This window comes from Labrus bergylta, chromosome 6 (genome assembly GCF_963930695.1).
Source record: "Labrus bergylta chromosome 6, fLabBer1.1, whole genome shotgun sequence".
Classification (NCBI taxonomy): Eukaryota; Metazoa; Chordata; class Actinopteri; order Labriformes; family Labridae; genus Labrus; species Labrus bergylta.
Genome location: NC_089200.1, coordinates 27,656,482 through 27,683,384, shown reverse-complemented (window position 1 = coordinate 27,683,384; position 26,903 = coordinate 27,656,482). Strand labels below are relative to the sequence as shown.

The following is a 26,903-nucleotide window of genomic DNA, read 5'->3' as shown; positions in this document are numbered from 1 at the left end:
AGATGGACGGCATGACAACTCCATAAAAGTGAGGCCAAAACATTTGGAGCTCCCCCTACTGACTGGCTGCAGTATAGTGCCTCTCCATGTTAAAAGATGAGACATGAGTCAAACTATATCATTTTTCTCAGACATGGTTTCTGTCATTATATTTTGTTCTTGTCATGCTGTTGTATGTTGAGTGTGCATTTGTTGAGTTGTTTCATTTTAATAAGTTACTGTTGGAACAAAAATGGGAATAAAGCCATGACACAGCTCTGTTGACAAATGTTGCTCCAGCAGCGCTTTTTGTAATTGGATAAATCAGAGAGGATGCGAGGTAATGTCACAAACACTAGAGTCATTGCACTTTCTATGAGCAGGAGTGTCTGCTCCAAACCAACAAAATAATCTGCTCTACTGAAGACTGTGTCGACCTGAGGGGTCTTTGTTAAGTCTGTTTTGGTTATAGGAGGGGGCGGGACATTAATACCGCGGCTCCACCAGCTGATCCCTTCTGTGTATTTTCTGCATCAAAATGCGTGACATCTGGCTTCATGTACAGTCTATGGTTTTTGAAGAAAACATTACAACACCCAATCATAGGGTTTATTTTAAATTGGGTTTATTATTTAAATTGGGTTTATTTTACCTGAGAGTGTTAAAGCATGTTTTGTACAGAGCATCATAATAGATACGTCTGCATCAATAGAGCACCTTAAAGTCCTTGGTTGGGGCTCTTATAGCTGTTCCAGAGTGAAGGCTCATTCTAAAGCTGACTGAGCACCTTTTGAAATCAAGGCCCTCAACTTCAGAATGGCTGCTCCGAGGAGATAAGGGAATCTGTGACCTCTTAAACAATTTTCCAAGAACCCATTTCTAAAGAACTACTTTTATCTGATATTGTTTTATTAATTGTATTCTTTGGTCTTGACCTTTCATCTGCCTTTTGTCTTCTTGCTTTAACTTCATATTTTTAATCCCCTAATATCTTTTTGCTTTTATTGGTTCTTATTGTTTTAGTTTCTGTTTTTATTTGTCATCTTATTTGTCATTTTATTTATCCTGCTTTGTGATTTGTTTTTAAAGCACTTAGTGAACTCCATTTTAGAGGCTCAATAAAAAATAGTTATTATAACCATAAAGTACCTCTGCTCCATTTCCTGTTTCATGTCAATGCCCTGTTTGTCCAGCAGCTCCCTCTGAGCGAAGGCCCAGTCCACGGGCTCAGAGGGAGTTTCTGCACACGGGGTCCTCTCCCTCTCCGCCCTCGCCTGCACTGGGTGGTTAAACCTGAACACATGGCTCTTACCCAGGATGATGCGATTTCCTTTAAAGGAATAAACCAAAATTATCGTCATCAGACTGTGTGCATCTCAAACGACTGATGTTGGAGTTTACATTACCTTTATAATATATACATTTCTTCCTGTCCCAGAGACAGTTAGAGTCTATATACCTGACTCAAGAAAATTGTTTTTAAAGATTAAATATTTGAAAGTAAACTTCAAAACAACAGAACAAGTTTTCCTCCATTAAACATGAAGATGTGAACCAGTAGGCGGGCGATGACATCATTCACTTTGATCAGAGTTTACTGCTTCATGGTCTTTACAGCTCTTCTTGGTTGTCGTAATATTGTTTTTCACTGTTGTCTTTGCCTTGCAGAAACATCCTTAAACTTGCTGTAGTGACATTTAAGGTCACATATTTACACTTATATAACAAGAAAGGAGATTTTCACAGAGTAACTAAGCTTACAGACCTGATTTGAGGATGGTGGGCTCTGTCACCCTCTTTCCATTCACATAAGTCTCTGCTCCTTCACAGGGCTCGAGGACGACTGCTGCTTGGCAACAGAAAACACGGTTTGAGGATTAACTTATTGTCTGTCAATATTAAACTCTAATGCACACAGCAACAAGCCTGTGGAGCAAAATAAAGCACCCACTTTCTCCCATAGGACCTGTAGCGCTAGTGAAAGTGCAGTGCTCGTCTTTGATGAAGTGGCCGCTGAGGACGATGTCCTGACGACTGCTGGCATCCAAACGACCCACCCTGGAAAAAAAGAGATGATATGGTGTAAGAAGTGCATTTACGTAGGTACATTTAGAACCTGAAAAATCTTTATAATCATTCACTAAAAATAACTCTTCTATTATAAGATCATAAAATATCTGACCTGGTAATCCCGTCTTTAATGTAGTAGAGCAGGCACTCAGACATCAGAGGATCCTCATTCAGGTTCACAAGATGAGGTGTCTGACACAGAGCAAGGAGTAGTTTACTAACTGCAGATGTTTTTGCATGAATTTAACATAAATAGTTCTTCAACCATATGTTATTTACAGTATAACATATGCATACACTGCACATCAAAGAGCTGGAAAGAAATCTCGCACAGTAAGAAACATCAAACAATCAGCAGCAGATAAAACCATGCAGCTCCACAGCGTGAGTGTTTAATGAAGTCTCAGTCAGATGTTACAGGCTGCAGGCATACAGTCATAAATTACTGAAACGGGGGCGCTACCATTATCTTTCCCCCATGTTTACACCCAATGCCGCCTTCGGGGAGTATTTGAAGTGAGTAATGAAGTAGATTTAAGATAACAGTAAATGAAAAAGGAAAAACCCTTGACTGATCTGCCTGCTGTTGAAGAGAGACTCAGAGCACTCGGAGAGGGAAACGGCTTTTTAACACTTCACAGCTACAAACCTCGTTGGGGGAAAACAGACCAACTGTGTCGATAAACACAGGCTGGGGCTTTCTAGGGCTATCGGAGGGCTTTTGGGGGGTAAATAAACAAGCATTTTTTAAGAATAATTTTAATGTTAAGTACAAGACTTAATATGAGTTGTGGAGTTGTTGTTTTCTTACCTTCTTGGGAGAGAAAACACCAAGTGTCCCACCATCTTCTCGCATTGCCACACCCATTTCTGCAAGCAAGGCCTCTCTGTAAATGAAAGTCAAAGTCAGTAAACCAGAGCATGTTTTTTGCTTTACCTATCAATATCATAGAGATCATATAGAGGGATTGTCTTGTTTCTTCAAAAGTCCATACTACATAAAATATTCTACAAGGATATTGTCATGTCATGTCGTAGGTCTCTTCATTAACGGCATTTAGTCTGTTAAAACTTGAGACTTGAGGCCAAAACATGAAGACTTTTCTTTTTAAGGTCTAAATGACCATTCCATGAAAACTGAGTTTTTTTAATATGTTTCAGTATTGAGTGTGTCTTGTTCTCTTCGCTGTATTTGTCTGTTTTTAAACCATTTTCTTGATCTTTATGATATTCTTTCCAGAATTATTGATTTGCTTTGTTTGGTACATTGATAGAAGGACATTTTCTTCAGATTTAAAAAAAAATGAAATAAAAGAAAATCTCAAAAGAAAATTGTACATCTCACCTTTCCATTCTAATCGCCTCCGTTCGACGAAGTTTCTCCTCCCAGGTCTCATTGAGTTCAGCAATGATTTTCTCTGTTTCCTATATTTTCAGAAAGACAACAGCGATTCAGTCAAACTGTGATTTCAAGAACGTGTCTGAGGGATACAGGGAGGGAACATTCCCAAGAAAAAAGCAACAGTGATATGATCCTATTAAAAAGCATGTAGGATATATTCTAGTTTAATCCTCTGTGCCATAATCCTACATTGTAATCGAAAAACAAATAAATCATCCATATTCTTTTTCTTTGGACACGCTGAAGCATTTAACACTTAAACTATACATATATTATAGCATATATGTATTGAAAGGCTAGTCATACTATACTATACTACCATACTATATACTGATATTTTCATTGATCTGAGAAGGTAGTAGCTTGGTTTAAACACTAATGTAATCCAGTTTTGCTCTGTCTTTTTGAACAGTAAAGACTTTCATGAAATATGAAAGCAAAGGTCCCTTATTTGTAGGTGATGTCTGAATAAGCTAAACCAAAAATTAAGCAGCTATGACAGCTTTTTTTTAAAGTTAAAAATAAATGGAAAGGTAGTAACCCTATCTAAACAGTACAGCTCTCTGTGTCACTTAATTAGACATCAGCAGACCTTTCTTGACTGGTCTTCAAATGAGAAGAAAACAAGATAACAACCTTTATTTCCTGGGAAAAGTAATTACAGTAACTTCATATTGAGCCTTATGTGTATATTCATAATTGTAAATATCGTTTTAACTTAAATAACTGCGCTGTACATAGCTTATTATCTTATCTCACTTGGTACTTATTTATTATTTTATTGCTTATTTTATTATCTCTATTCTATTTTATTTTTACATCTTATATTATTTCTATATTTCCTACTGCTGTTTTGTGTTTAAGAGAAAATGTAACAACTGAATTTCCCCCTGGGATTAATAAAGTATTTCTGATTCTGATAACTGAAGGGGGTAAAAATTGTGGGTGCTCACAGTGTTAAATGAACCAAGCTGTAAATACTCCACCAGGCACATGCCTGAAAACAGGCCACTATTTACCCCTGTTAAGTAAGGTTTGTTAATCACTGTAATGAACCAGAGCTGTAGAAACCAATCAAACTTCTTATAAAAGTAAAACTATCCAGGGAAGGAACCTGAGCAACATTGCATTTTTTATTCCTCATTTCTCTGCCTGGACTTTCTGTCTTCCATCTACTATTAATTCTCTAGAACAGGCACAGCATTATTGAAAATCCTTGGAGATGTATGACCTCAGAGGAAACAAATGACTCAGTCTGGAGGAGTCAGATAGTATTGACAAACAGATTTGTCAACACAGGCAAAACAACTGAATATCGCTAGCCTTTCAGTTTAACTGAGCCGAGGATTATGGGCACAAAACAGCATATGGTTTGTGAATAAGCAGCTGATGAGCCAGAGAATATCTGATATATAATGCTGTACATGGATGTTGTGTATTCAGAGTGTGGGCTTGGAGATTAAGTGCGTGGTAATGTTATCCTGCGTTCACCTTCAGCCTCTCGATGGCCTCCTCGCTGCCTGGGCTGAACATGATGCGGTCATGCAGACTGGCGATGGATCCGGCTCGGCTGGACAAGGCTGAGAGAGACGGAGAGGGACTCATGCCCGTCATGGCGTTGGTCACTGTGGAGAGATCATCCCTTTGATTCACTGCTTGTCCTTTTTTGTTATTGTTCTTGTAATCGGATAGGTCTGTCGGACGGGACGGAGGGAGCAGAGGATGTGTGTATGTGTTTGGAGGAAGTGGGAGTTGGGAAATCGATAAAATTGAAGAAATAAAATAGAGAAATGTGAACCAATAAGGAAGAGAAGAGAGAGTAGAAAAGGAAGAGAAGAAAGGTGGCCTGAAACAACTCCCATAAAACACAAAGAGATATATTTACTAGTTCACAAGCGAGGGCAGCACCAGCAGAAAGCCACGCGCACAAAACTTAAAATATGCAACAAGGAGATCATTGAGCCATGTCAAAAGAAAATGCAGCTAAAATACAAAAAATGACAAGCTTAGCATCAAATTCAGGAACATTCAAAAGCAAGAACGTTTAAAATAAGCATTTACAAACTCTTTATCTGCCATTTCATAAAGAAAGCCATTTTGCAATAAGGAATCCAGTCATGCACATTTAACCCAATCAGTCTTCATATGGAACTAGAGGGGGGGGGGGGCGCTCACATAATGAAAAAGATAATTAGTCATTTGAAAAAGTGTCAGACTTCCTGCAGAGAACATTAGGAAGCCAGAACGTAATTATGACTATTATCTAAAAGCATAAAGATGCAATCAATGCTCTGTGTCATTCCCTTTTGTTAGCGATAAAAAAGCCCCCCCACCCCCAAAAAGCGCAATGGATGTTGACTTCTTTGGCAGTTCATTCCTTATTCTCATTGGATGATTTGGAAACACGATGTGTCCAAATTAAATGATCAAAATAGTCTACAAGCAAACCCTGATTCTACCTCAACTTCCCTGTGCTGTGTTGAGTGTTTCCTCTCAGCTCTGTTGTGGCCTTCATAGATTGTACACACTAAAATATATCAACCCTGCAGCTGCTGCTTTGGCAACACAGAGCAATAAATTGGGAAAGTGTATCACATCCATCCATCTGGACAGACTGTTCCCTGCCAAGACGGATCACACAATATTGACTTCCCAGTGTAGTTAATAAAGTCACGTATTATAGAAATACAGTGAAAAGTTATATGAATCCAATAATATGAACCTGAGTATACTCTCTGTTTGAGAAAAGGCTGCATTGTCATTTTATGTTTTTTTCTATTGTGGAGGCAAACAGGAGACTCTGCCAGGGGAACAGTAAAGGTAAAGTTTCATAACATATTTCATTATGATGAATGATTCGCTCGGCATTGCTCTGTATTGCTTTTTGCTTCATGAATGATTAAGCTCAGTCCAGCCAATGCAACAGCCACTGTACACAGCCATACTCAAATGTATACAGCAGCATGACACACGTCAAGGCATGAAAATCTTTCAAGGTAATTTTTCAGCTTCCATCTGTTTTCTTTTTGGTCCTCAACTTTTATACAAATAGTCACAGACAGAAGTTTATAAGTTTTGTATGTTAGTCTGACATCAGCCAAGTTTCAAGATCATCTATGAAACAATATCCACGCTCACTACCACACACTAAAACCCATCAGTCAAAAAAAACCCAACAATTTGGCAACCAACTACCCCATTCGGAGACGGGTTTGCGTGTCTGATTTCTGCACAGGCAAACTGGCCAGGTAAGCATAATGTTTCCCCGATAGAGTTCTGTCTAATCCTGCCTTCCTGTGAGATGATTAGATTGAATCTGTTGCCTCAAAGTTGACCTCAGGACTTTCGGCCCAGACCCTGCTGCTTGTGTCTAAATTGAGTTTTTTAGTCTAAACTGTGATGACCCCTCCACACCACTAGGTGTTCCCGTTTTGCCGGTTCTTCTTTATGATGTAGGTTCCAGTCAAGGTGGGGTTGCTATCAGGGGATGAGCTACACCTGGGCCCGGTGTAGTCCTCATCCATATAATTCCTCCTCATCAGACAGACGCTCTCTGTTCTGTTATTCTCCCACCCTGTGTGAACATCATGGAGCAGCTGATTCTTTTGTTTCAGTCACTGTTTAATTTGGTGTTATTTTGATATATCTCGATCGGCTCCACCACCCCTGCGACCCCTAACAGGAAAAGCAGTATAGATAATAGATGGATGGATGATATATCTCATCTTCAACTCCCATTTGTTTTTACAGCCTAAGAGCCAGGCTTAATAAAAAGGTATTGCTTTTCCTTAACAGAAGTGTTGGTGACATATCCTTAACAACGCTGACAATAATGAAGCCACATACTTTTTTAGGCTAAGATACAAAAGGATTCACTATTAGGGAAGGATTAAATATTAAGTCAACAGTCTGCTGGATGAAAGTCTGTGTTTAAAATATTTACTTTTCTAGTCAATCACAGCAATGGAGGGCAGGATTGGGCAGAGCTCTATCAGGAAACATAAAAACTAAGAAGCTAACTCAACATGAGCTTCTGTAAAAGTAGGATAGCATGACCATGTAAAAAATCGAATTATGAAATAAAGAGACGTATAAATATAAGCAGAGCTGGACTAAACCCCTCCCAACAGGATAGAGGAAATCACTTTAACAAAGTCTGTATCATTTATTTCATTATTGCTCTATTGGTTAATGGCTCTTGTTTTTGTAATCATTCCTACATTGCTAAAATGTCTCTCACATTTTGAAAACTAAATGTTGGCAGGTATGTAATGTGTTCTAGTGCAAAGCGCCTGAAACATTCTGATCACTTCTCAAACATTTGTTGATGCTGCACAGAAGAAAACAAGCGAACAGAAAAGCTACTTTACACTGTCACAGAAAGCACTGCTGATGCTAAGCTGCTGCCACAAGAGCAAGAGCAAAAGCCAGAAAACACACATTTCAAACCCTCGATCTCAGCATCAGACGCTCGATACTCTGCGAGAAGAATGGAAAAAGAGTGACAGAGACGGATTAGAAAGAGAATAAAAGGAGAGCCAACACCTTGAGAAAAATATTAATATTCATTTCAAATGTCCCTATTATTTCATTAACACCTTAACAAACAGAAACAGAGCGTTTCATTTTAATGTCCAACAGCTGATTATGTGTTTAGTAAGGAAGCCGTGAGAGGCAGTTTAGGAAAAAAAAGATTTCTAGTGTTCGTTTTAAATCTTGATGATAATTGTTTTATTTTTCTACCAGTGACATGTCTCAAGCTAAATGTATTTATAATTTTACATCTGTGACTGGATGGAGGAAACTTCTTTAAGTTGATGTTTTTTTAATCTGTGATAAAAAGGGAAAATTGTAATCTTAATAAATGTATACAATAAAAACATTTTCTGCTTAAAAAAAATGGGCTTGACAGGTAAACACATTTCCTCCAATCTTTTCTTAAGTCACAACTACAGAAATCAAACACATTAGATTAGATTTATTATTATTTAGTAAGTGCTTGACCTTATTTTCCTTAAATGACTCTCAGGACTTTGGTACTTTAGCCACAACAATTCAACTTCCAGATGTAAAAATACATATGTCTTATCTACAGGGAGTATTATTCTTCCTTAAATGTAAACCTAAAGCAGACCCTGTGTGTCTGGTAAACACCCTTTATTTAAACCCAACACCTCCAATTTGTTACACAGACCTTTAATCCTATGCTAATGTTAGCTAGCTTAGCATGTAAGCTCAAAGACTTAAAGCTCCTTTGAGAAACGTTTGGTCTTTGTCGTTTGTAATGCCCCCTTTGGACTGAGTGTGGCCTTTTATGGCAGCATTTACAGGCATTAAAAATGATAATATAGAAGTAATAAATCTTGTCACTCATGGTCTCTCTTACCTCTGGATGTCTAAGAGACAGATCAGTATTATTTTCAGTCTGTTTCATAACCAGCTCAGAACTCCTCAAAGTCCTGCTCACACTATTTCTAGCTCTAAATGTTTGTGTGGTTCCCAACATGAGAGTAAACTGGACTTTGCTAATTCTCATCTCACTGCAGTTTAAGAAAATATGTATCTGATTATCTCTATTCACATCTTTCAATTGATTTCTCTTCATTGGGTCGCTATCTGCTTTGTGTTTTTATCTGAAGGCACATAAACACACACAATGTTTGTGAGCACATGGAGAGATAAAGTGTGCTGTTTTTTGAGGGGAACTGTGTGGGCTGACAGTGTGTCATTGAGAACAGTGTGCACACTCACACAAAAACCATTACAAACGTTATAAACTGTCTTGTAGAGATAGCACTAATGGTCGCATAAATCCAATAAATGACCCCTTACTCTCAATGATGTCACCCAGGCCCTGGGCGTAGAGGAGATCTTTCAGACGTGACACCTCCTCCTTCAGCTCGCGCACTAATCGGTTGTTGGGATCCTCATTGATCACGGCGTTACAGCGGATCTGTTTGGCTCTGTCTGCATACCTGTGAGGGTAAAGGAAGAATCACTGAGCAGGTTAACTCGGGTGAGAGAGGGGTGACAAAAAAGGCAAATAAATATTCACACAACCACAGTATTCTGCAGCACGGCACCGCAGCTCATGAAGGGTGTTTGAAGTGTGAATCTGATGCAAGTCCCTGAGGGGAGTGTGTATTATGCAACACTTTGTCTCATTAGCGTCCTTCAGAGCGACATTCAGCAGCTGTGTGGGAGGAAAAGACGGCAGAGCGGCAGAAAATCTGTTTTATGTTCTCTACCTGAGTGTGCTGAGGGTCTCGTCGTAGTTGATGTCTGCTGGACTCAGGGCAGCTACCATTGCAGTGCGAGAATTCCCCCCTGAAGACAAACACATTTAGGTCTCAGTTTGTTCAGGATTAATGAAGTATTGAAGAAACATGAGCTAGTAAAACAAATAAACATCGTGTTCATACCCAGATTTTCTCTGAGGAGCCAGGTCAAAACTGAATCTCTGTAGGGGATATGGTTTTCTACTTTCTTCTTCTTTTTATTCTGTTTACCAAATTCAAAACAGAACATTTAAATCACTGTACTTATTGCATTAAAGTTCAAAATATATATATAAATATGTTTTCAAACAGGTTACCTTATTCGACCCAGAGTCCTGAAATGAAACAGACAGTAAAATGAATATCCTGCATGACATGGGCTTTATTTTACAATGTACAAAAATGCAGATTATGATACATACCACTTCTGCCAACGCAGAGATGACTTTCCCCAGTGTGGTTAGAGATTTGTTGATATTCGCTCCTTCCTGTCGCAGAGCAAGAATAAGAATAACTTGAAAATCAACATACTTATATAATATACAGTAGTTTTAAAATAGATTTACTGTAAAACTCCAAATAAAAGCCCATCCCAATTTAAGCTCTAATCCTTTTTACTAGCCTGGTGTTGCTGCACAATTTGACAAAGAAAGGCAGGTCTCTTGGGGTGCAGGTGGCACAGTGGGTAGTGTGTGTGCCCCATGTATGGAGGCTATAGTCTTCCAAGCGGGCGGCCCAGGTTCAAATCCAACCTGTGGCTCCTTTCCCTCATGTCTTTCCCCACTCTCTCTCTCCCTGATTTCCAACTCTATCCACTGTCCTATCTCTCCAATAAAGGCACAACTGCCCCCCCCCCCCCAAAAAAAAAGAAAGACAGGTCTCAATTAGAGGCCCTGATGCATTTAGTGTTGATTAGTTTGATCCAAAATAAAAGCAGAAAGACACAAACATAAAGATGAACTTCCACTGTTAAAAAATACAAAATAATGCTAGAATGTGTTCCAGCTGTGCAGCAGGATGTCATACTGTCATATATTTAATTTAATTGTTGTATTAGTATTCTAATTTTGGACGCAGTTAAATATATTTTATTACGTCAGTCTATACAATCAGATAAGACAGAAGTTATTTGTAAATGTCTTTCTGAAGAATGTCATTCTGATGTTGTTATATTAAGATTTATTTTTTGAGGTTTTGCCTTTATTCGATAGGACAGTGGATGGAGCAGGAACCTGAGGAGAGAGAGTGGGGAATGACATGAGAGAAAGGAGCCACAGGTTGGACTTGAACTCCGGCCCGCCTGCTTGGAGGGGGTATATAGGTACCGTATATGGGGCATGACCTAATCGCTAGGCCATCTGCGCCCCCTTCCTTCTGTTGTTTAAGTAACACACGTTACTGCGTTGTTTTCTTTTTGTTGTGTGTTCTGTTTTTTCCCCATACCATGTAATATGGCCATGAGCTGTGTAAATAGATGAAGACTGAGAATGAAAATCTCACCTTAAGCCTGGTGCCTTTTGCTCCAGTCGAATCTGCCCTCTCACTGCCCGCCAAATCCACCAAACTTATCTTGCTGACCTGAAACAAAAAATTAAGTCAATACATGAATTAGCAAAAGCAACTCAAACCAATCTATGTATAAAGAATATCTAAAAAGCCAATGTGCTGTACGATCAGGGCGGCAGTAAAATTGAAATAAAGTCACTGTAAAATACAAAGAGCACCCGCATACACAATAATAGAGAAATGCTAACTCAAATGAAATATATACAGATATGAGAATAACACAGATAAAGAAGAGATAAAACCATAAACAGAGTCAGAGGACTACTGCACGATATAGAATAATAGGAAGATAAACAACAACTCGTCATTTTCCAAGATCAGGCTTCTTTTTAAAATGTCTTTAAGATTTTACATTTTTATCAGTGTTAGATAAAACTTTCCGGCTCAAAAAATATACAAGGAACACAGTTTGGCACTGGAACACCTGGGCAACAATAAAAGTTTGATTGTGTGTTAGATACTGTTTTCAGTTCGGTTTGTGATAGCTGCATTTCTTACCCTCAAGTATTATTATCACTGCGCGGCCGAACGATCTTGGTAAAAATTATACTTGTTTTTTTGAATTTTTTGACTTGTGTATCAGCATGTTTATGTTTAAAAAAAAGTACCAACTGCATGTGTCGAAAGTAAATATGTAGAATATATATGCATTTAAATCTTTTGCTTTGCACAATGTCTCATGGAGCACTTTTTCAAAAAGCATATCAGCAGAGGCAGCAGGATTAATTAAGGTGAACGCCATCTTGGAAAGGACGGCTCATAAGTCACAGTCTCCATCTTCAGACATGCTCCATTTATTTAACAGTGAAGTAAGCACTCAGAATGTAAGTTGTTCTAATAGGTTCTCAGTTTTTAGTTTTCGACCAGCGTAACACTACAAGGCATATTACATTCAAAAGAGTGAAAAACACCGACGTGTAAAACATTTATCTGGAACCTATTACATGTAAAGAGTATCCTTCCTAACACTGCTAATAATAACAGATTGACCTTCAAGCAAACATTGATTTCCAATTAAGACAAGATTGAAATCATTGTAATCAATCCACTCATAGATGAGCAGAGATACCAGATCAATATTGAATTAGTTTACTCAGTGGTAGATAAAAGTCTACCTTCTCAGTGGTGTTATCAGTCTCAGCATCGAGGCGTTTCTGAGTGAATATGATGTTAAAGACGGCATGCGAGCGACTGCTGGTCTCATTCATGTTGGTAGCAGCCACAGTCCTGCAAAGACAGATTACATTCATATTTAGTTCTTGCTTCAACTCTTTTGTTTTCGCCACAAAACTGCAAAGAAGATGAGGATGATAGAGACAGAGCGTCATGAAGTCCCACCAACACCTGATGTAAAAATGATGCATCACTCCTTATCGACTATGTGCTATTGTGCCTGTCATCAGATAAACAAAACACAATGAACACTAACAACAGCGTAAACAAAACAGAACTAAGTTTTCCTAAACATCCAAACAGTTTAACGGAGCCTATATAAAGAAAACAAAGTGGATACAGGCAATGAGGAAGCTGTAGGATCATGGCGCTTCATTATTTAGCCAAACACTCTCTAGAGGTTAAAGCTAAGCTATGTCAGGCCTGGGCTGTTATTTGTGAGTTTAAAGGATGATCTTCTGAGGCAATTAAAAAAGACAACAATGTTGTTAATATGTTCATGTTAATTTGAGGATCGATGAGTGTCCTGTGCACAGCCGTGCTACTCATCTGGTGTGCAGCTAAAACACAGACTACTCAGACTGTCAATCAAACAAACTACTTTGACCTTGAAAGCTGTATAGTGATGTCAATATGAAGAAAAGAATGTCAGATTATTAAGAGGGATAACTTTCCCAACAAAAGCAAAGTAAGGAAAAAGGGACACTAAGACTGAGTTTGTCGACATGATTTTTCCCCTTAGTCGAGATAAGATACTAACATAATAACCTGACATGACACAATCTATTGGGTTCAGTTGGCTAAAGGATTTCCAGTTTGTTTTTAAGCTTTTGTAGTTTTCGATCCTTGAAATAACTGAGAAAGTATTGTTTAAAACGTATTGAAGTGTTAAAAAGTTTGACAGCCCTAGAGTGATAAGGTCTAGTGAACAGACAACTCCACTACCTGGCCTTGTTGCCCGAGTCCATCAGGTCCTGGATGTCGTTGTAGGAGGTGACAGCGAGCTTTGACAGATCCTCCACGTAAGGTCCCATCAGAGGATGTTCTCGAACACGCAGGTTCCCTTTGTTTTTAGGGTTCAGCAAGTCCCGCACACGCTCACAATAGATTTCCATGTAGCTAACCTGTTGAGATATAAAATATCAGAAAGAACAGTTAAAGCATGTGTCAGGTTCAGGTTTACGATACATTTCGGTTACCTGTGTTTGAATAAGTTGCATTAGAAGTACTGAAAGTACTGTATAAAATACATCTCCTGTTGTATTTTCTGTACATGGTCCTGAACTGAAAATGTAATAAACTAAACTGTGCAGATTATGCTTACCTCAACAGAGTAAGACATGCTGTTGTCTGTGTTGTCAATAATCTTGGTGAAAAGATCTTCACAGAGCTGCAAGGAGAAAAATATTTTAGGCACTATTACAAAGTATAATCAAAACGATTCATGAGTTGAAATGAGTCTGTACCAGGGGGATGATTCCTTGCTGATCCTTGACATCCTGCTTCCCCATCATGGTGTAGGACTTTCCAGCGCCTGTCTGACCATAAGCAAATATGCAGACATTGTAGCCCTCGAAGGCGTGCAGCAGCATCTCCTCACCGATGTCCTTATACACCAGCATCTGAGAGGCATAGTTGGCATCCTCGGGCTGCGGAGAGAGCGCAACAATCAGGAACTTAAATCTTAAAAATCCTCTTAAAACAAGCAACAAAATGAAAATGTGAGTGTGTTGTTGTTGTTGTTGTGTTGTACTGTTGGGGTGCAGAAGGAGCTACCGTGGTGTGGGACCAGTAGGAGTAATCAAAGTTGAAGCTCTTGTTGTCTTTGGCCTGCTTGGGGTTGATGATGGCTGAAAGACAGAACAAGAAACACGGGTCAGAGGGAGAGTGAGAGCCGCCATGTGAAACTGTATCTGAGCTGTGTGAGTGTCACGTTGTGCTGATAGAGACAGGAAGGCCTCAGTGGCACCCGTACTCATCTTTAGTGTTTGGTCCTTTAGCAATAAAGCACAACATTAGACTTTGGATGTTTCAGGAAAAGAAACCAACAAAACATTTTTTGAGATGAAAACAGAATGCAAAGACAGTATTTCCCCCATTGTCGATGGACAGAGAGATATACATTATTCTGGTACATCAGTTGCCTTTGGTGTAAAAGCTTAAAAATGCAATTAATCCTGAAGTTAAACTACGTGAGGATTGTCTTTTTTTAAAAACTCTTTCATTGTTTAGTGTCAGAGGTTTTAAAGTCCTCTCTACATGTTCGCTCCTTCTTTTTAAAAACAAACCAACATTAAAAAATATAATTTTATACAAAGCAAAAAGAAATTACTGATAACTAGACGCTGCATCAATCCTTACACATAGTTATTCAATCAGTCACCAACGAAATCTGATCAGTGTGCACACTACAAATAAGTTCTTACTGAGGCGCCGGATAGCCCAGTGGTTATGTTGCCAACCCCATGTACTAAGTTAAAGTGACCGTCACAGCGGCTGTGGGTTCTGACCTCGGGCCTTTGCTGCAATCCCCCTCTCTCTCCTCCCAACATCTGTCTCTCTTCAGCTGTCCAATCCAATAGACTGTAAATATTAACGTACAAAACCTGAGGGACGTTGAATGTTTGTATTTATGAGGACTTATAACATATCAAAAGCTGTTGACTGCACTTTCTATGTTTCAATGCATATTTCAGCACCATGGAGAGAAAACGTGAAGATTTGATTTTACGATGAAACATTAAAAATATATCTCTAAACAAACATAGTTGTGCACATAGTTAAAAAGACTGATGTTATGTAAATTAGATTACAATACGTCGTCCTAGAACTTAAGTAGTTCTCTGAGGCTGTAATAGTTGTTACACACTCCAAGACAAAACTGTAATTCCCAATTTCTCAAGTAAAGTTTGGTCTGATGGTGGTGCCAGATTAAAAGACCATATTGCTACCTTTTAGGTCTCTCTGTCTTTGAGTGGCCATTTTAGATCAGCTCTTCAGCTGAGCTCAGCCACAGCTCTTCAGGCTCATCTTACAACATCGTGACACAACCACCAGTCCAGAGCTGCTCTTACACCGGCTCAGATTTCCTTTGTTAGCCACCAGAAGAATCTAACTTCTACAAATGTTGTCAATTCATTCCAGGCTGTGAGAAAAGTACTGATAAGAGTTCAAAGCCTCTGTGTGTTCTAAGTGTAATGTGTTTGTGTTGAAGTGGAGTGTTTCATCTTTGTATTTTAATAATCTAGTCTGGTAGATTTAAGGATGATTCACCGATGACTCATTCACAATGAAAAAGTTGTGAATGTCACTTCTAAGTAAAAGGTTGAACAGTTTGACTGTTTATTAAACACCTGACTTTCTGATGTAAATTAAGCAGCAACCTCTGGTGTTTAAAAATTATGCCAATGCCGGAGTGCAAAATCCTGCATTTGCTCAAGATGTCTGTTTGAGGCTGGCTGCAGAAGCACCAGTAGTCACCCATTAAAAAAGGCCAGTATTTATTTACTGCAGAAATAAACATGTTTACAGCCTGGTACAAAAAAAACACATTGGTCTGATTAGTTATTGTCATCATGGGCACACACTGTATGTGCTTGTTTAAATAAAGAATGTTATTTTATGAACAATACGTGGTATCCATAGTTAGGCACGTAGATGGGCTGATTGTCCGGGCGGGCACGATATAACAGTTTGTCAAGAGGCCTAAAACCTGCCTCAGCTTTAGCTCTCAGCCTGTTGTAAGGTTGCCTGAAAGTTATGTTGAGACATCATCTCCAGCATTGCGGCCGCCACCAATGAGCCTACAGAGCCCCCTGCAGTAACAGATGGGTGATCATTCTGTGTGCTAACTCTTTACTCGTGCACAATATCAGGTATACATGACTGTAAATGTGTTCCTTTTTGGCTCACATATCATAGTCCAGCATTGAAATCAATGTTTTCTTCCTGAGAAAAATCGAGCATCTGTTTTTGTGCCCACCTAGGAACAATATCTCTGCTGTGGTCTGATGACATAAGAAGACTGAGATGCTTCCTCTCTGTTCCCAAAGCTCCAGACACCATTTCTCTACTAATGCAGAGCGGTCGATAGGAGGAAGAGGCCTCGAGCTAAGTACTCTCTTAAGTCAGCGTACACACACAGTTATTTCCTCTCTACATGGCTACTATGTTTCCAGCTATGAAATATAGGCCAGTGTGGCTGCCTTGGGTTTCCGGTTTCAGGCCCATTCCTCATCATGACAAAAAGATGAGACCTTGTTGACTGTGTGTGTCTGCCAGGTAGCAACACGAGAGACAGATGCTCTCTTTCATATTCATCCAAGTAGTCTATTCTGTGATTATGATCATCTTTAAAAACTTGAGGTTTCTACAGAATCCCTTTTATTTATCAGATAAAAATGTTTCAGTGCAACGCTTCCTGCCACAAATGGTCCTCAGTAATGTGTCGTGATATCGGGCACAATCATCAATCGTTTGTCCGCACTCAGTTTTAGCTGTATCATTTCATTCAGACTAATGCAGTTGCTGCATCTGTATCTCCTAATGCAAGATACAGATAGACCTATTATAACTTTGTTCACCAACTATTTCACACTGCAGAGAGAGCATAAATAAAAGTCTGAAATATCAAATATGTGTTTCAGGTGTAGCATGGAGGAATGATGGTTTCGTCATAACACCTATAACACCGTGTCACAACTTCAAATGTCTCGGAATAACTTCTGCCAGCTTCTGGACCTCTAAAACTGTAAAACCATGATTTTTTAGAAATTGCACTGCATTGCCAGGAAGTGTGCAGCAATGACTTGGAAATCTGATTCCCATCATCTCATAGCTAGATGGTACACTGAAATAAATACCCAGATACCACTTGGGGAAAAAAAAGATCACTTTGAGAAATGACGACCACGCCTTTTTCAATATCTGGCAACCCTTGAGAAATACTCAAGTAAATAGTAATTAAATACTTACTAAAGTCTTTGATATCGAGATGTTATCAGAAATGATCACCGTAAATCATTTGAACAAGTCAGGATTGTTTACACATTGTCCCTCCTTCCTTTTTTTATTTCCTTTTGAGTGGAGCACTTTTTAATATTGTTTGTATTTGTGTGGGACAGGGTGAGTTCAGAGCCATCTGTTTGTGAGTCCTTGTATGTTTTCAGTATATGTTGTATAATATAAAATATTGAAATACAAATACATTCATTTCAAACTAAATTGTAACCAATAGCTGATAGGTTGAACTTCAACTCACTGCATCAAGATGGTGTGAAAACATGGTTTTTACACCCAGGCCTCCCTCTAACTGATAAAAATAAATGCGTACTGAGTGAGAAAGCATTGCTTGATCACATTCAATAATTTTTCTTATTTAAATAATTTAGATACAGAAAATTCAGACTTTTGCAATGTGGTTATCGGACGCTTGTATTGTGATAATGTTTCTATTAACTGCACAGCAACTCTTTAAAAAAGCTGGATTTTCTAGGAAAAAAGGGCCATCAAATAAGCTGATTTTAAATAAAGGACATATGGATTACCTTACAAAGTCTCAAAAACGGGAATACACTGAGATCAGACCATTAAGCAGAAGCCAAGAGCCTGTAGGATGCCATCCTCGCTGCTTACTCATCCCTTATTGCCGTATGATTCATACAATCCCCCCGAACACCATCATGGAGTCCAGCACCGGAAAGAGACACACATCACACTCAGACAGGCTAATTAGTTTGGCAGTGATTGGCAATATATATGAGTGTTATACTGAGACGAGAGGCAGAGCTGCCAGCTCCTGTGACGCTGTCTGTGGTCACAGCTGCCGTGTCAGAGTAACCTGCACCTGAGGACAGCTTTAGCAGCTTTATCACACAGAGCACGTCTATTCATCTTCATCATGCTCTCCTTTATTGCTTTTCTCCTTTTTTTATGACGGAAACTCTTGAAGATGAGGCCACCATTTGGGAGTCTTGTCGTTGAGGGAAAACATAAAAACAGTTCATTTAAATTCTGGCTGTGTGCTTCAAACCACGTCACCAGAAGTGTTTAAAAGTAGAAGCACGCATCCCCCTTATCTAAGCTTTAATGAATTCACATGACCTCTGATAGTGAGCTCAAGTACACCACTGATAATCCCATTATTATTTGAAGTACACAAATCACATCTCTGAAAGAAAAAAAAAACAGACTATTTTTGGACATGTTGCAGACTTGGTGTAATTTCCGATTTAAGAGGGCCATCTTCTTAAAATGTGATTTTTAATACCTGAATATGTGGCTGTACAAGAAATTAAAATACATCCAAGCAATTAGACACCATTATACTAATTGAGTGAATGAAAACATGAGTAGGAAGAAATGCAAAGTCCAGCCTAAGTAGCATTAATTTAGTTTCATTACTAAAAGGTTTTACACTGAATAGAACAAAATTTTATATATTTCATTTATCCCTTTCCAGAGCAAAGGAGGTTTCTGATTCCTATCCTTTTCTGTGTGTAGTTTGCATGTTGACCCTGTGGATGCGTTGGTACTCCTGCCTTCTCCCACAGACCAAAGACAGGCTCGTTAGGTTAATTCATTGGTCACTCTAAATTGCCCGTAGGTGTGAATGTGAGTGTGACCGCTTGTTTGTCTCTGTTAGTCAGCCCTGTGATTGACTGGTGACCAGTTTCTTTCCCAATGACAGCTGGGATTGGCTCCAAACCCCACCTGCAACCCCGAACAGGACAAGAGATATAGATAATGGATTGATGGATGGAAATCAATCAGCATTTCCAAAACCCAAGAGGATATCCGGAAATGTTGTGTTTTGGCTTCATCCTTAAGACGTTCAGATTGATGTCAGAGATGAGTTTAGAAACCAGATGATTGTCACATTTAAGGGGCTGCTAGAAGAGACTTATAATTTAAAATCATTTTAAAAATGTAATGGTTGATTGATAATTGATTTATCATTTTAGCTCTAGTGAGATAAACACATGTGCCTGTTGTAGAACTACTCTACTGGTGCCTTTTTAGGTGATTACATACTCTACTTTTAGTTATCATGCATCACATTCTCAAACATCCATTTATATTCTGAGTTTGTCTTTGCCCTCACTGCTGGGTCTTTCTATCTGTGACTGAGATGTTGGTCGGGCTGTCACGGGTGACCTGCCCCAGTCAATAGGAGAGGATATGTGGCTGCGTCAGCAGGTCTGGCAGAGGGGATGTGATGTGAACTCACTGACAGAGACTGGAGGAGAGCCATGTTGATGCTATATTCAGACACAGCACAGGGCGTAGGTGGTTTGTCGTCTTATTTAAAAATCCCTCACTTTTATCCAGGGTTTAGAGGCATGAACTCATTCAACTTTCACTAAAATGTACTAATTTTGACAGAATTTTTTTTATAGTTTTGGGAACTACCACAACAATGAGAAATTGCCATTTTGGTAGGCTGTCAACATTTACCTATCAGATAAAGCCTACAGTTCTAATGGTTGAGGTAAAAGCAGCGATTTTAGAGTAGCACAATGTATTTAAGTTGTTTGCTGCAATGTAAACTTCAATTGTTCCACTGAGTTTCTCCCCCCACAGAGAGGCCTATTTACCCTGCAAGTCCGTCCCCTGCATCTTAATCAAGGTCAGCATGGGAGGGAAGATCTCTTGAAAACCAGCATACTGCCATTCTGCTGCTTTGTGGGAACGGGGCTATTGACCCACACAAGGGTGTCAGAGAGCACAAAGCAGAGAAAGAGACGCCCATAAAAAACCCCAAGGCTCCTTTTTCTTCCTCCTTTCCACAGCCCCAGACTACAAAAAGACAAGGGGGCATTTATACCCGGCCTCTGTTCCCCCTCCAGACACTGCAACCAATGAGGCTTTTTCATGACATCAGCATGCTCACATCCTCCAGTCCACATCCAGAACTATTGACTTGGTTTGGAAGAAAACAATCTGCTCTGCTGAAAGACTTGCAGACTCGTTGAAAGCAGCTTAGTGTTCTGTGCAGGACCGACCAACAAGACGCTTTCTAACACTGCTCAAATAATGTAAAATCTGTTTATTCTCTGGATTGATCAAACAGAACCTGAATTAAGCTCTGATTAAAATCTGTTCATGGTAAATATGCAAGGCATGTTCAAATAAATATTCATCTGCAATCCTTTATTTATCCTGTGTTTCCCTTCAGTTAAAACTTTCTGTTGACACATTTGAAGCCTTTAGAAGTGAGTAACAAGTGAACTCAAGTCCAAATTTTACTGCAGCCAGGTTTGAGAAGATCAGTAAAACCAAAATGTTTTACCCACACAAAAACTCTGATCAAACTGTGATAAATGAGTAGTTAAAATCAGTACAACACCTCCCTATCTTGTTATAGAAGAACTATCTTTTTACACAGCCTGATGATTTTGTTAACTGGTATAAGAGCCATATACAGTTATTACGAAACTCATATTTTGGGCTCTCCCAGGGGGTTTAAAAAACAATAATGAAGTTAAGAATATTGCCGTGGATAAGCAGAAACTGTCTCCACAAGCATGAAATGAGGAATTGTCAAACACCACACTCATTATCAAGGCAGCAAGGAAGTTCTCAAAGAGTAATTCTGTTTTTCAACATTGGCTTTATTCTACATAATAAAAAAGATACAAAAAAGTTTTAGAATAAGACTTTAGCCGACAGCTGTCAAACATGCTGTAATGGCTGCATCTTAATGGAGGTGTCCACTAGAGGAGCTTTTTTATACATTACCACTGATAGGCTCAGATTGTGATGCTTAGAGTCTGTCAGAAGAGACAGATAGATATAAATAACAGTGCATGTGTAATAAATAAAGTAGTAGTAGTAGTAAGTATATTTTCATGACAACACTTGATAAGGCTGGTGACTACATTACATAAAGAGGTAATTATGTATTGCCTTTATCTGTATGATTTATAAACCTATAGTGACACAGAATATACATGTTGGTTTCCCAAAATTAAATTACAGAGAAAGGCAAACAACTCCTTGTGTAGTACATTTTAGATCCATTTGTTATCCAGAAACAGTTGTTACATCGCTCCCTCTAAAGCCTACAGACTCCATAACTCCTTAACTTTATAAGAACGCTGATGGCGGCTTTATGCTGAAACACATCTGTTGTTGATCTGTACGCTGCTCTACACAGAGTACAAATATTTAAAGGATATGAGTTTGTTGTTGACTTTTCTTGAGTTTTGAAACACTTTAGTTTTACCTTAAAATACACCGGATATTCACGTCTATTGCTGCCTTGGCCCTCGATTGCTTTTTGTGTGTGTGTTGTGTGACTTTGTTGTTTTCTTGTTGGCTAGAGTTAACACCTTGTACCTGTAACTCACATTAAAAGTCTCCTAGTTTACGAGGTAAAATTTCTGTTTTGTCTTCAGTCTGCTGGTTTTAAAAATAGTAAAGTAACAGCTGTTGCTGGTTTCAAAAGAACATCTTAATACTAAAAGGTTTATCTTTACAACCTGGGCCAGTCAGTGGTTAGAAAAAAGAACTTTGAGACTACATGCTTATATCTCACGTATTTTCTCTGAAGTTTATGCTGCAGCCATTACAGTCCTTCTTGCTGCTGGCTGTAACAATCCATTGAAGCTACATATATGAACATTTTTTTTCTATTAAGTCCCCATGTGTATATAAACAGGGTTTAAAAACACCAGTATGACCCTATAAAATAAATATCTAAGATAGATAACGTGCCTTATCAAAAACAGCAAACAGGCTTTACGTGCTCAGAAATCTAATTCACAGATTAAATCAAACAGGACGTCTCCAAGGACGTTCAGTGGTATCCACACTGTAAATATATTTGCTGTGGATTAAAAAGCCTCTGATCTAAATTTACACTGCTGCAGGAGACTCTGCTGACAGTGAAATACTCATTGTCCATTGCCGTAGAGAGAAATGTAGGAAATCGGTGCAAAGGCAGTGATACCACTGCAACTGTAGGTGGGAACAAAATGGAGTTACGTTCAGCGTGAAATGCTTCAGGGAATTATCTAAAAACAGAACATGCCTGTGAGATTTCTTAAGATCTTAGGAGCTGAGTAGAGCAGGGAACGACAAATCACACGATCAAAATATGACAGCCCAAAAAAAGCCGCCCGGCTTGTTGTCTAGTCACCCATGACATGAGGAAGGAGGAGGGAGCGGGCTAAATTAGGCCAAACGGTAAATATTTCAGGAAGCCTCATCCATTATTAACAAACGGCTTTACCTTGCTTAGCAGACGACATATCGAGTGTCTTTCCAGTCTCCTCTGGACTAGAGTCCTCACTCTGCACTGAATAACCCGCGGAATGTGGGCCGCTATGAACTACATGATGGAATCATACAACACAAACCAATACAGGAAACTTTTCAGAAGTACATACTCGATTATGTTTTCATGTTGGAAAACACCCTGCACAACTTTTCAATAGTACTCATTGCATGTTGGCATTGGAGGCAAAATTGTAAAGGCAGATTAATTATGGATGTTTGTTAAGCAGCCATTGTTAATCTGGATTAATCCAGAGACATACATAAATAACAGTCTTTGCCCTAAATAACTACAAGGTCAGATTTCCTGGAGATTATGTCAACTATAGGATGATTTTGAAGAGATTTGCTGAGCAGCTGATTTCATTTTTAAAACTCCTCTGCTGCTGGCTGTATTAAATTACTTTAAAGGATCATCCCTTCAGTAATAAGACAATCTTACATTTTCTCTTTTGGTACATTTAAGTCTTAAGCAGTATCTCAATTTCCTATTTCTGAAATTAAATCAAGTTTTAAATGAACTACCTGCTCCCATCAATAGGTCTTTTTTCTCAGAGGAGTTGTGCAGAGTCCGCTCTGATACCAGGCAGGTTAGACGTCAAGGTTGTTAGCATTGGTTAGAAAAGCTTCAACTGTGCTGCTTGATAAATCACAGTTTTATCGTCAACGTGATATAAACATGTAGAATAATCTCATGGCAAAACCTCCTGAAATTAAATGAATTCAAAAACACATTTTAGGAACACAATCCATACCTTTTCACTCAGCGAGGGAACCAATCAGATGGAGCCCTGCATACATTTGCAATGTACTCATCTTTTTCGGCCAATCAGAGGAAGCCACCGCTAGTCCTCGTCAACTACCCTCAGATGAACTGGTATCAATCACAAAAAAACTCTTACTCTTATTTATTGACATTAAAGACAACAAACACTTTTCAATAATAAGCCAACATCTCAGCTGCTACCCTCAATACCATTTAATGATTTGGACCGCTGCACACTGCGTCTTTTCTTATCTCAGTTTGGTGGTGACTGTGAGGTTATAGCAGGATGTAGAAAAGGCAAATAAGATTTACTAAATGAAGACCTTGTGGTGAAGAACCTAAGCAGACATGTACTGTATCAATGCTTTTTAATCACCCCTTTTTCCTGCAAGTAATTTCAAGTTATTTTATCGAGATCTGGATTGATTTTTCTCATGTTGAAATAACAAACAAACAGGATACATTTCTGGTGATCAAGACAACAAAGCAAGAGGCAGGTCACCTCAACCTCATTGAGATTAAGAATCTCATTTTCAAGTGTCCAGATCCCGACATGCTATGCTGTCAATCCCCCCCCCCCCCCCCCCCCCCCTCTTATAATGTCAGTTTAACATATATCTAAATATTTTTTTGTGCTTTTACAACTCCAGGGACACACACTTAAGAAATCCTGAGCTCAAAAAAACAAGTAGAAATAACTTTTTGTAAAAGTCATGTGCATGTTGAGTTTTTTTAAAGACCTTTGTTGCCTTTGTTTGATAGAGGAAGCTAAAGATTGGCAGTCAGTCTGGTAAAAGAGAGAGAGGAAGACATGCTGCAAGGGGCAGGCTCTGGCTTGAAGCCCCTTCTTCATGATGAGGCCTCGAAAACTCTACCAGGTGAGCTGTTTAAGGATATTATCCAACATCACAGACTTTCACAGTTGAAGCTAGAATCTGGCTTGATGCCCTTTAACCTTTACCAGCCACTCTCTACTGTGTTGATAACCATACAGTGTGCAGTGATTGTAAACCCATCCTTGATTTTAAAATAATAACAAGAAAACAGAGAAAGCAGTTCCAGGACACATAACACAAATACTGCAGGTGAATTATTTTGATCACTTACTGGTGGTGTTTCCAGTCATCTGAATGATGCACTTGCTCTCTTTTCCGATCTCCCTTGAATTGAAGGGGCGGACACGCACCGCCACCTTCACAGAGGCCCCTGCCATGGTGCTGTCTTCCTAGCACCTCTGGGTGCCTTCTTTAGGTCTGTAGAGGGGAGCACATAGTGAATCCAAATTAATATAATGTGTCAGTTCATATGAAAGAGTCAATGCCATCGTTTTGGGCATTTCAACACATGTTTACATTTCTGTTAAGGGCTGAATGTAACACCTCATGGTTGACGTGATCTGTACAATAGAGTAGGGCAGGGATGTGTAGCTGTAACATGAAAAGACCATGCATGGTCAGCTACAGCCAGGAGAGAGAAGGATAATGAAGCTCGCAGTGACAAAAGAAGTGCAGCAGCAGCAGCAGCTAAATGTCAGGCTGTTTCCCTGGCTCACAAAGGCACTGAAACCAGCCACAAATCCAGAGTCTGGCTCCATTTAGCAGCTCATCATGCTGTTTCCTGACAGACCACATATTAACATTAAATCACTTTGTGTGTGTGTTTAGTGTGTCTGTGTCTGTGTGTGTTCGTGTGTGTGTGTCTGTGTGTGTGTGTGTGTGTGTGTGTGGTTGTGTGTGTGTGTGTGTGTGTGTGTGTGTGTGTGTGTGTGTGTGTGTGTGTGTGTTTAGTGTGTGGTGGCATTGTTGATGCATCAAGAGCAACCATGACTCATCGTAAATGTAGATCAAATTACATCCATTTAATGCTTTTATCAATAACCTTTAACAATGAGCAATATGATACAATTAGGTTTTCATTGCATCCCTAAGGTTTGACTGTAAATATTGAAGTCATAATTTATAGCATATTAATAAGGGAAAGTGGCATTTCTTTAAAAAACAATTACGTAGATGTATAGGGGAAATGTTTGCATCAATATTCCGAGTATATGTTCCTATAGTTAGTGACTCTATAGTGACTCAGATGTTCGTCATCATGATTGAATGATGTAAATTTGCTGTGTCATCCCGCTTCCTGGAACAACCTCTATATCTGACACCTGAACGGATTCAATTGTAAAATGTCATTTTAATGGAATGATGGATTGTGTTGTTTTAGGAGCAGTCATACTTGAGACTGAGGGCAAATCAGGACACAATAATACAAAATAATGGTAAAAAAAAAAATAAAAAAAATCACTGTTGTTTTGATATCTGAGGATGAAATTCACAGTGCTTAAACCCTATAGCATGTTTTCCCAGTGAAAATCCTTTGCCAAACAAAAATTCATTTTATTCTAATAAAAAATGAAAATATTGAATAAGTTTTCCCACTATCTACATCTATGTCCATAATCTTCTCATATGATGCTCAGTCCATTCAGCTGATGATGGTGCTCAGCTGGGCGGACACCATTTTCCCGGTGACAAAGGCTAATGTAATTAACCATGCCTGTCTGTGTATGAGTATGACGACAATTTCATACAATTAAACCCTCTCCAGCAGCCTTAAACATGATTTAAATTGCAGGTTATCAACGTGGCAGCAAAGCTATAAAAGATAGGTCAGCACTGGCTAAAGGGCCTTGTGTTGTTTGTCTAAAACTGACATTAAATGACTTTAATAATGAAATGAAATGAAATACTAATTTTCCGAGTGTATTGCGTAACAGTTCGTCAATTAGCAGGTGTAGCAATACGTTTCGTGGTTCACCTTACGCCCAATGACAGGACATGTATTCCTGTCGCCTCCCTCACTCATTTAAAATATATTTTTCAAAACAATATAGGGAGTAAAATAATATGACAGTAAAGATAATATGTTGCAGAGCAGCTTCAATGTCATTCAGTCTCTACAGGAGTCTCTTTCCGACGCTGACAGCCTCTTCAATGGCCGCACCCTATGCCCATCTCTTCCCTGGAGATTTAACACTAGGTAAATAAAGACCGCCTCATTAAAACTGCATTACCGGCGGTGACAATGGAAAAAGAAGAGAAAAAACAAGTAGACCTACCTCCGCAGGGTCAAAAAAACGTCTTCCTCCTGTGCTGAGACCGTGTTTGTCGTGCTTATCTTGGTTTTAATATCCTTCCACCTCCTCTGGTCTCCTCCGGGTCTGGCACTGCCCCCAGCTAACAGCCTCTCCTCCCCATGAAAACTGGGAGAGCAGAGGACGACCGTGTCTTTCACCCAGCGACCCTCCCGCCCTCTCTGCCCTGCCTTGCTTTATACGTGGCCGGTCGGTTTTTAGTGATGCTCGCCCGCTTCTTCTTACTCCAAGAGCTGTCAAAAT

At 39.1% G+C, this 26,903-nt stretch overlaps 1 protein-coding gene across 12 annotated transcripts in view; it reads right to left on the bottom strand.

Moving 5' to 3' along the window:
• kif1aa (kinesin family member 1Aa) overlaps positions 1–26,903 on the bottom strand; it is a 52,253-nt gene extending 25,350 nt beyond the window's left edge. For 3 of the 12 annotated variants that reach the window (XM_065956088.1, XM_065956090.1, XM_065956091.1), the window contains exons 1-21: positions 26,625–26,903; positions 24,620–24,765; positions 14,245–14,318; positions 13,935–14,117; positions 13,793–13,858; positions 13,414–13,592; positions 12,411–12,522; positions 11,230–11,307; positions 10,152–10,217; positions 10,047–10,064; positions 9,874–9,952; positions 9,700–9,778; positions 9,284–9,426; positions 7,892–7,930; positions 4,943–5,145; positions 3,395–3,474; positions 2,861–2,936; positions 2,162–2,241; positions 1,931–2,037; positions 1,745–1,825; positions 1,129–1,309 (exon numbers count right to left, since the gene is read on the bottom strand). In XM_065956088.1, coding sequence (XP_065812160.1) covers positions 1,129–1,309; positions 1,745–1,825; positions 1,931–2,037; positions 2,162–2,241; positions 2,861–2,936; positions 3,395–3,474; positions 4,943–5,145; positions 7,892–7,930; positions 9,284–9,426; positions 9,700–9,778; positions 9,874–9,952; positions 10,047–10,064; positions 10,152–10,217; positions 11,230–11,307; positions 12,411–12,522; positions 13,414–13,592; positions 13,793–13,858; positions 13,935–14,117; positions 14,245–14,318; positions 24,620–24,725 — 2,030 coding nt within the window. In that variant the 5' untranslated portion in view covers positions 24,726–24,765; positions 26,625–26,903. The remainder of the gene's footprint in view (positions 1–1,128; positions 1,310–1,744; positions 1,826–1,930; positions 2,038–2,161; positions 2,242–2,860; positions 2,937–3,394; positions 3,475–4,942; positions 5,146–7,891; positions 7,931–9,283; positions 9,427–9,699; positions 9,779–9,873; positions 9,953–10,046; positions 10,065–10,151; positions 10,218–11,229; positions 11,308–12,410; positions 12,523–13,413; positions 13,593–13,792; positions 13,859–13,934; positions 14,118–14,244; positions 14,319–24,619; positions 24,766–26,624) is intronic. The other 9 variants (XM_029277053.2, XM_020631043.3, XM_020631050.3 and 6 more) reach the window with 5 other exon arrangements.